Genomic DNA, 10,046 nt, shown 5'->3' with positions numbered 1-10,046 from the left:
GACGATTATCTATAATTATTTAGAAGATTTAAATGTTAAGGTTATTTACATATAATTCAAATAACTCAGATATTTAACATGGTTAGTGTCAAATATCAAAATGGAGTAAAAAATTCACTAGCTAAAGAATTTTTTATATTTTTAGATAGTCAACTAAAATAAGTTTTGAATTAAGAATAACATTTTCAATTACATTATTATAAAAATAATTATTATTGAAAAATAATGCTTTAGAAACTGAAATTTTAAGAAAGAAATATTTTTTTAAGAGATATCAACACACCAAATAAGAGTTCATGTAGTAGTAAAAGAGTTAAATCTTATCCAAAGAGTCATTCATTGTCTCAACATTTGATTATTTTGCCATAAATATGAGTTATTATTTGCTTCCTGACTATTTTTAGGATCCAATGACACCGACAAGAATGATATCAAAAAAGAAAAATAGAATGAATGGTTAATTTTTTTCCATGTAGTTAATATCCAATGATTATCTATATTTACTGAAAAAGTATAAATTTTAAGATTATTTACGTACAATCCAAATAACTTAAATATTTGACATGATTAATGTCCGCGTATCCGCACAGGTACTAATACTAGTATAGATATTAAGCTCAATGTGAAAAGCAAGAGGGCCCAATAAAGTAATCATTAACTAAATATTATCTGCACTTAAATAGGTCATGGATTGATAGCCAAAAAAGAATTAATTGTAAGTTTTTAATGTACCAAGGATAATATTAATGTTCTAATTTGTTACTATTCGATAGCCAAACAAGACCTATTCCTCTCTCATAGTCTCTTCTGTTCCATAGCACCAACACTCAGAAATTGGGTGTCACGTGATAACTGCCATTTTCAAGGACTATCTCGTGGTTTCTGGTATTCCGACAGGCGAATTAGCCGTTTTCCGGCGAAACCCCATAATGGAGAAAGAGCCTCTTCTCCCTTATGTCAGCACCAGAACACCACCCCACCCACCCTCATACCCAGCCCCTATTTCCCTTTGCCCTTTACCTGAAGACAATGAAATCTCAATCCCTCCCCCTCTTACCCCTTCTGAACTCAAAGAACGCCTTATCTTTGGTACCTCTGAAGCTTCTGCCACTGCTCTTGACGCTTTCACCTTTAACAATTTCACCTCTCCTGAGCTCTCTGCTTCTTCTTCTTCTTCTGCCCAAAAATCCAATCTTGAAAACACTGATATTCACAATTCTTGGTTGCTTGACCCAAATTATCCTTCTTGGACCAAGAGTAATCTTCATAGGTCCAAAACTGCTCCAGCTATGGCTACTATTAATGATATTGACCATTCACCAGATCCTAAGCCACCCCAGTTTGGTAAAAACACAATTGTAGGACAAGGTGTTGTGCTTTTGATTCTTTACTTGACTCTTGGTGTGGGTATTTATTCTTTATTTAGGGATCATTTTAAGGCTACTGAGACTCACCCTGTTGTTGATGCTTTGTATTTTTGCATTGTTACTATGTGTACTATTGGTTATGGTGATATAACTCCTGATAGTACACCTACCAAGTTGTTTTCCATCTTGTTTGTGCTTGTGGGGTTCGGGTTTATCGATATTTTGCTTACTGGGATGGTTAGTTATGTGCTTGATTTGCAAGAGAACTATCTGTTGAGGAGTATTAAAAGTGGGAGCGTACATGATGCTAGGTCTTATATTATTGATGTGAAGAAGGGGAGAATGAGGATAAGAATGAAAGTGGCTCTGGCATTGGGTGTTGTGGTCCTGTGTATTGGAATTGGGGTTGCGGTTATGCATTTTGTTGAGAAGCTTGGGTGGTTGGATGCATTTTATTTGTCAGTTATGTCGGTTACCACTGTGGGGTATGGCGATAGAGCGTTCAATTCAATGGCCGGTCGTATCTTTGCATCCATTTGGTTGCTTGTGTCTACACTTGCAGTTGCTCGAGCCTTTCTTTATTTGGCTGAGGCCAGAGTAGATAAACGTCATAGGAAAATGGCAAAATGGGTGCTCGATCAGGATTTGACTGTTTCACAATTTCTTGCTGCGGACATTGATAATAATGGATTCGTGAGGTAAAATTTGTCTTTTCCTCTTGAAATTATTGCTATTTGTCTTAAAATAACTTCATAAGTTTTTACTCTATTTGCTGATACTTGCCATAGTCAAACTCAAGGAATCTGTAGATGAGATATATGCTTGGATTTTACCTTTGAATGTAGTGTCATATAATTTTGCCCTTTAGACTTTAGTTGTTTGCGTCTGTTGGAACCTGAGTTTTGACGCAAACAAATTAGTCAAAACTCAAATCTGTAGTTCGCCTAGAATACTAATTTGTGGATGGGACCATTCATTCGATCAATTTGGCAGAAAACACAAATACCTGGTAGATTGTGGATCTCTTGGAATTATTATGTAGGAAAGCTGATTTGTCTTTTTTGCCCCTTAATTTTATAAGCGAAAGAGTAAGTGAAGTAGCTATGAGTAAACACGACAAGATCCTATTTCTTAGACTTAAATGCTTTTCAGGTTTTATGGCTAGTATACTTTACTGTCTAACATCACACTTAGAATACTGAATTCAGGGTGCGGTAGTAGTAGGTGAACTCTCTCACGTTCAAGAAAAGGTACAGAAGTTTTCTGTTCAAACCAACTGAAAAAAGAAATTGGTCAATGTTGAGAGGGTAGTGGTTCATTGGAATCAGGTGGTAGGATATATATTGGCTTCATTCCTTGTAAGAGAGAATTTTTCATCATTAAAGTAGATGGAACAAAGGAGTAGGGTATGGTCATGTGCGTAAAAGCTTTTATCAAGGATTTATTCGTTGGCGAAGCACAGAGCTTATATTTTTAATTGCAGATTTCCTTCCTCTAATGACTTGCTCTGTTTTTGTTGCTTGACGTGCCTTTTCAGAATTTAATGAGCATAACTGAATAATATAGATATCTAAGGAGAGAAAACATATTCCATGTTGAATCTTGATGTTTAAAGAGTTAATACTTATGGTTTAGGAAGTACACTGTATCTGGTATATGTTAAATCTTTTGCATTCCTTCAACGTATAGAAGGAAATTTCCTAGTTTGTACTCTTTCTGGTACTTTCTTGGTACTCTTTAATGAAATGTATTACTTTTTCCATTAAAAAAATCCAAGGAGACATGTATAAAAAAAATGTAGATAATTAAGGAGACACTGAGCTTGATATGTGCTCTGAGCCCGTGCAAGCTTATCTCCATGCTAATGCTTGACCCATGTTTAGCAAGTTGTGAAATTTGGAAAACACATGCATAAGACCGTGTTGGATCTACGCAGATTACAAATGATTGCTTGAATCGTGAATTTGCCAGTAGTTGCCATCCAAGATTCGGTCTGACTTAATTTGTTGACATCGGTCCATTCGGAAATGCCCTTGCTTGAAAATGCAAAATAACCTATGCGAAATATAACGTCCCTTAACCTAATTCAGAGAAAAGGCACAGTACATGGTACGTAGAGATGAAAAAAATCCTCTTTGTTGCACCTCCACTTTCTTATATATTTGGTTCTTTTGCACTTAAAGTGACCATGCTGATCATGAAACTTATTTGTTGCCAAGCCTGGTCATTTTAGATTCACTCTCACAACTTGTCTGTGCTGTACGAACTGAAACTGTATTTACTGTTTTACCTCCAATGCAACCAATGCTTTGATCTTGATCTTCCTGATGTTTGTATATTTGGTTGGTATTTGTCCTCCTTTTTACAGCTTTCAGAGATATGCTAGCCAGATGAATTTAGCATAGAGAAGTTACTAGAACTTGAAGAAGTTGAAAGCATGTTGATTTTTAAGTTTAGATGCAGAAATAGGCAGAAACTGCGACCATCGTACATATGAGTGTATAAGATTCTAGTTAACATGCAGAGATAATTTAGCTTTTCCATTCCATTAATAGAGCACCAAAAGGGTAAAATGTGGTTTTGGTTTGATTTCTGCCTGCAGCTACTTACTTTTTGAACCTTTATACTTGATTTAGTCCTGTTTAGGAAGAAGTCTAAACTTTTAGATATGTAAGATCTATACATCATGTAAGCTCTCCAAAATCCGGGTAGTTAAAGTTGTTAATGACACTTCTCGTAAAAATTGTTTCAGTTTATGAGATGCACTTGTATGAGTTACATATTTTGATAGCTTCAGATTTCATTCCCCTTCTCTCCTTTTTGTAATGCTTCCTTTCTTATCTTTTTATCCAGTTATAGTATTGCACACAGTCATCATGTATCAATAGCTATATTAAATATTATAATTTGTTCAGGATGAAATAAAAATCATTCCAGAGTACATTGATCTACAATAAAAAAAAAGAGGCACCAAGTTAGGAAGATAGGAGGATAACACATGACAGCCAGAGTAAAGTAAATTAGTCCAAAAATATTACCATCATTTTGAATTATATCAAAGAGTCATTCTTTTTATTGCTGTAGTAGCTAGTATACCTTGTACAGACATTATCAGTAATTGTTAAAATAACCTGAATATGCCTGCCATAACTTTAGTAGCTTACATAGCTCGTAATAAGGTGTACTTCTTAGGAACCCTTAATGATAGTAATAAGACATTAAAGACGAAAAAATTTAGTGATTCGGTCAATTTTAACTTTAATTGTTTGAGAGGAGCATACCGACTTTATCCAGAATATATAACAAAGAGTACGGATTTAGAGTCGATAATCTAGTTAACCCAAACCAGAGAGAATCACCTTACAAAGTTCACTCATAAAGAGGTTTGCACAAAGTGTTTTCAATACTGAATTTTCTCACAATATTACTCTTTACAAGATCCCAAAAGGGGAAATAACAAGAGACAAGACTGAAGAGTTGAGTTAATGCGTGATATCTGATAGATAAAACATGCCCATTTATAGGCAAGAACTAGGTTAGTTCTACGTCTTGATCCGCGAACTGCCAGACATCCACTCCACTCTACGGTTATATGGTCTGCAAGACATTAACTTAATCAAAGTAGGAGCCATTAAGAATAATCTTCATCAGAAACAAAGTTCCTGATCCAAAAAAAAAAATCTTCATCACAAGCAGGCTTGGTCCCATAATTTGAAGGCGGCAGGTGCACCATTACGGTTAACATACACCTAACAATGGCCTTAAAGTGTGTGAGTGGAGTGTGTTTGTTCGGTTCGGTCTGATTTGGTTTCATTAGGTTTGGTTTTTGATTCTTTTTGAGTTAATTCGTTTCGTTTTATTTGGTTTTGATTGATTAATATGCAAATTGATCACCTCATCGAAATGAATTCGATATGATTTTTCTGGTTCAACTTTTTATTCAGTTCAGATGGCAACTATCTCTACTATGCACTGTAGTAACATTTCCATGGTATAAGGATGAACTAACATGGACCTTTCATTATCTAGCTTTGTTGCTATTAAGAATATGTTACACACTAGAAGGGATTTACTCATGCAGTACGCCAATTAGCAAGATCATTTCAATAATCTGCTATCTTTAACTTGAGGGAGAAGAGTTTTTGCTAAGAACCATGATACTTGATCCTCAAGTTGCTTATTAAAGGTGATAGCTCAAGATTCTTGGAGCATTTTCAGTGAACTTATTTAACATAGCTAAGCTAACAGCTTAAATATGCTTCTTGTGCTAGGTCTGTGTCTTTTGAAATACTTGCAAACTCTCATCTCATGGATAAACTTTGGCATGCTTGTCCCTGTTTATATTCATGGGCTTATTCTGATCCCACTAGCAAGAGAAGAGGGACCTAGCTTATGAACCAATCAACTACGTAGATCAGTTATTTTAAACAGCCCTAGCAATTGTTCAGTGGTACTGATAGTTAAAGTCGAGTGTTGGTCGTAGTAAATTTAATCAAGTTATTTAGCTAGATGAGTGTCTTTTGTTTTGCTGCTTTTGGGTTGAGACTGCATAGAACTTCAGGATCTCTGCCTTTCACATTCAAGAATATGCCAGATTGATTTCTGACCTGTACCCAAGTATAGATAGTTGATGAATCATTTTACCTACTAATTCAAGGTATGGTCTAACCACATACTAAAGGTCAGTAAATATCTTTTGTACACGTTCCCGGATCAATATTGGCAGAAATGCACTGACTCCATGGAATGCTTAATAACTTTAATACAACTAAATAAAGTTAATAGGATTCCATGGACAAGGGGAAACCTTTATACTCCTATGTTATATGAACAGTCTGGCTAGAGAGGAACGGCAAATGTTTTGAAGGGGAAAAAGACCATATTTCATATGTAAAATACAAATGTAAAGAAAAGTTACTCTTTTTCTGGAAAATTTTGTATATAGCCTGACAAATATTTTGTTAGACCCTCTGAAGCTTGTGGAGGACAAGTCCTTATTTTTGTATTTTTTTTTTCTGCACTTTCTTGGACTTTTTATCAGTAAAATAGCTTATGTTATAAAAAAAATTATTTAGTTGCATCTACTGTCTTGGGAGAAATTGGCGTTTCATGCCTAAATAAATACCGAGTTTTGGTGTCATATAAATCCAAACTATTCTGTGGAGATGTTGCCAAGAAATGAGTCATAAGAAATATTTAGTTTAGCTTTTCCCGTCTCTTGAATTTAACTGCTATTTCAAAATTTAATTGGAATTGTCAAATTATCTGAATCCTCTTTTCCAGTGACTGCCATGAATATTTGTGTGGGTATAATTGGGTTTATGATTTTTGGGCCTTTCTGTGAAGCTGTGCGATGAAGCTAAGGTAGCTTGAGTTCTTCTAGTCTTAACCCAATCATGAGAGTGTAGAGTGCATGCCTCTAATATAATTGCGAGGTAATTTGACTTTCCATCCGAAGTTCCAATTTCTTTTCTTTTGAGCGTTCGAGGTTCCAATTTGCCATCTAGTTTTCGAATGTGCAATCCTGTAACCTTTCTGTTCATAACTCTCAAGTGGTGCACAAAATTTTTAGTGTATCACCTGCAATCAGAGGCGGATCCAGGATTTGAGACTTATGAGTTCCTACCGTAATTTTAGATTAATATGCAATAATAACTGGGTTCACAGTTAGATATTTATAAATATTTAGTGAATTTCTTAATATAAATACATGGTCTATGCAAAAGTTAATGGGTTCCCGAGAACCCGTATTCTATGCTCTAGGTCCGCCCCTGCCTGCAATTTGAGCGTTTTTAATTAGATAAGTAGTCACCTGAAATTTAAACACAAAGTGGGAATTGCATAGCATATTTAAAAAGGTAGTATAAGAGTATCTGGTTTAGTTGAGTTGTTTGCCAAGCTGAATGAAGGGTTTTTTAGATTGTACCTGATATGTTTATAGATAATTTTTTTTTACTGTATGATTACTGCAGTTTGTTGTTTAAACTACTTGCTCTTTCTTTGATCAACTGTCAGAGTCGTTTGTGGCTTAAATTCCCACTAGTCCTAGTTGATTCTTGAACTATGCCTACTGGAATTTTGATTATATGGTTATGAGAAATATGCGGCTATGCCTGCTTTTGCACGTGTCAGTGGATTGATTTTGCATCTTCTCTGTGTTGCAGTAAAGCAGAATATGTGATATACAAACTGAAGGAGATGGGGAAGATCTCAGACAAGGATGTAATGCTGATTTGCAAACAGTTTGAACGGCTGGACGCTGGCAACTGTGGAAGGATTACTCTTGCTGATCTAATGGAAAGCCACCACCATTGAACGTTTAATTGGCGGTTTTTTATTGGATTGTAGGGAGAGGAAAAAACATGAGTTGCAGCATTTAGGATTGGCAACTGGACAGGGCAGAGAAAAATTTCTTAGTAAATATGGCCTGGTGGAGAAATTGGGAAACCTGAGTTCCCTAGTTTTATGGGAAGGGTGCTCCATTCTTGCTGATGAGATGTCTTGTTCTAAAGTGCAGAGTTTCTGATGAAGTAAGAATGAAAAATTTTGTAAGTGTCTTGGAAATGCAACATTGAAAATCTTGCAAAGTTCTGAAGCCAGAAAAATTTATTTGTATATAACTATATGATAAAAGTAATCTTAGAGAGGGAAAAAAAAATGATATTCTCAGTATGATACATAATTAAGTATTTTGGGGAACTATACTTTTGAAAAGCACTTATATAACGTGCAATTTTATAATATTGGACTGAGACGAGCTTAAAGGAAGCGACATGGACAATGATCTTGCATATAGGGTGTGTTTGGAACTAAGGAAATTTTTCTCATTTTTTCCTTGTTTGGTTGACTTAAATGTTTTGAAAAATATTCTCCTCATGAACTCATTTTTCTTAAATTGAAGGAGAATGTTTCCCTATCAAAAGAAGGGAAATTATTTTCCAAAACTCTTCCCTTCCCTACCCTATTCCCCATCCCCACCCCCTCACACCCCACCCATAACCCACCCACCCCCACCCACCCTCCTCCCACCCCATCATACCACCCACCCTGCGCTACCCCATCCTAAATAGAAATATTATTAAGAGTACTTTCTTTTCATGTTTTAGATAGAGTATTTTTTTTTTAATTTCTAACAAAATGAGTATTAATTTTTTCATAATATAAAAGAGTATTTTCATTCATTTCAACCAAAAGTACTTTCTTTTCATAATGTAGAAAAAAGTATTTTCCTTCATTTCAACAAAATGATGTAGTAAAAAGTATTTTCTGTCATTTAAACAAAGTGAGTATTTTCTTTTCAAGATGTAGAAAAAATATTTTCTCATTTTAACAAAATGAGTACTTTTTCATGTTGTAGAAAGAGTATTTTTTTTTCCAACAAAAAAAATAGTATTTTCTTTTTAGTTATGTAGCACAAATTTTAAAGTTATTTTTGCGTGAAAGTAAAGCACCACATTAGTCCCTTTGGATTTGTGTGAATTTTTAAAAGAATAATTTAACTCTTGAAGAGAAATAAAGGCCGCAAAACGTTGGGTATTTGGGATTTTTTTTTGGTTGTGGGGGGAGTAAGGAAAGTAGCATAAATTTAATTTGAAGTTGTAGTATAATCCAATTTGCTAGAAATTCAGAAGTTGTAGTTAGTAGTAGTACATATATATCTTGGTTGCCAGGAAGGGAAGGAGATCCTTTTTGGTATTTGAAAATGATTTTTCTTTTCCCTTCAAACAAATACATCTAAGTCTGCGATATTTATAAAAGATCGTGAACAATAGGAAAAGTTTCGAGAAAATAACATTGTATAACCGTTGTAAAAATAATAGCCGAAAAATCGTATAAAATTTGTATATATATATAGATTTTGTATGTTATATAAGAAAATTATACACTTTTTCGGCTACCATATATAAATAATTTGCGACATGGGCTAAAAGTGATAACACCCGAAATTTTTTATTTTCTATCAATTTTCTTGTCATCCCATTAATGCCTAAGCGCTAGATTATTCACCAATTCGAGTGCTAATTAGGTCCAAATCAGTAGCATATGCATCTGACAAGACTTGTTGATGTTTTTTGACCTTTTCTTTTTGGGATGATTTAAAATGATTTACCTATATGAAGACTTAACTTAGCAATGGGGTTCGGAAAGAAAAACTTGGCAATGGGATGAATACAATTTCAACAATATATGCATGTATATTATATATATATATATATATATATATATATATATATATATATATATATATATACCTAATTAAGTTTATGTAATATCTTTATAATATTAATTTTACATCTTAACTTTGTGGACAAAGACTTGGAGTAGAAATCTATACCATTCAAAAGATTATAAAATGGAGTATTTAGTATGTGAAAATAAAGGGTGCAGTTGCACTATGACCTGACCTTGTCTATTTTTTCTCCAAAAATTAGTATTTAGATTATTGTGCTACTTGATGGTTGTCAACTTTATTTTTCTTTGTAACTTTCTTGGAGGTCTACGTTCTATTATAAAACTATACAATAAAGTAATTATGTCAGGTAAAAAGGAGAAATATTTATTCATACATAAGCAGTCAATTTCATCACTGAGCATATGATAGGAATCCTAGATATTTAAAGTAAGATTAAAGAAATTATTGGTTAACAAAAAATGGAGGAGGAAGAATGCCAAAGTAGT

General features: G+C 34.1%; 1 protein-coding gene across 1 annotated transcript; it reads left to right on the top strand.

The window, feature by feature from the left end:
- The first annotated feature begins 784 nt into the window (after window positions 1-784).
- On the top strand, window positions 785-8,021 carry LOC107794777 (two-pore potassium channel 3-like). Its single transcript, NM_001325592.2, has 2 exons — window positions 785-2,065; window positions 7,532-8,021. Exons 1-2 carry the CDS (start codon window positions 930-932, stop codon window positions 7,680-7,682), a joined length of 1,287 nt encoding a protein of 428 aa, NP_001312521.1. The 5' UTR covers window positions 785-929; the 3' UTR covers window positions 7,683-8,021.
- Window positions 8,022-10,046: the final 2,025 nt, after the last annotated feature.

The sequence above is a fragment of the Nicotiana tabacum genome, chromosome 3 (assembly GCF_000715075.1).
Source record: "Nicotiana tabacum cultivar K326 chromosome 3, ASM71507v2, whole genome shotgun sequence".
Classification (NCBI taxonomy): Eukaryota; Viridiplantae; Streptophyta; class Magnoliopsida; order Solanales; family Solanaceae; genus Nicotiana; species Nicotiana tabacum.
Note: the sequence above shows the minus strand (reverse complement) of the source record. Positions and strands in the feature narration are given on the sequence as shown.

Coding starts and splice junctions, on each gene's coding strand:
- LOC107794777 (NM_001325592.2), top strand. CDS start 930: ATGGAGAAAGAGCCTCTTCTCCCTTATGTCAGCACCAGAACACCACCC. Junction 2,066..7,531: donor GATAATAATGGATTCGTGAG/GTAAAATTTGTC, acceptor TCTGTGTTGCAG/TAAAGCAGAATATGTGATAT.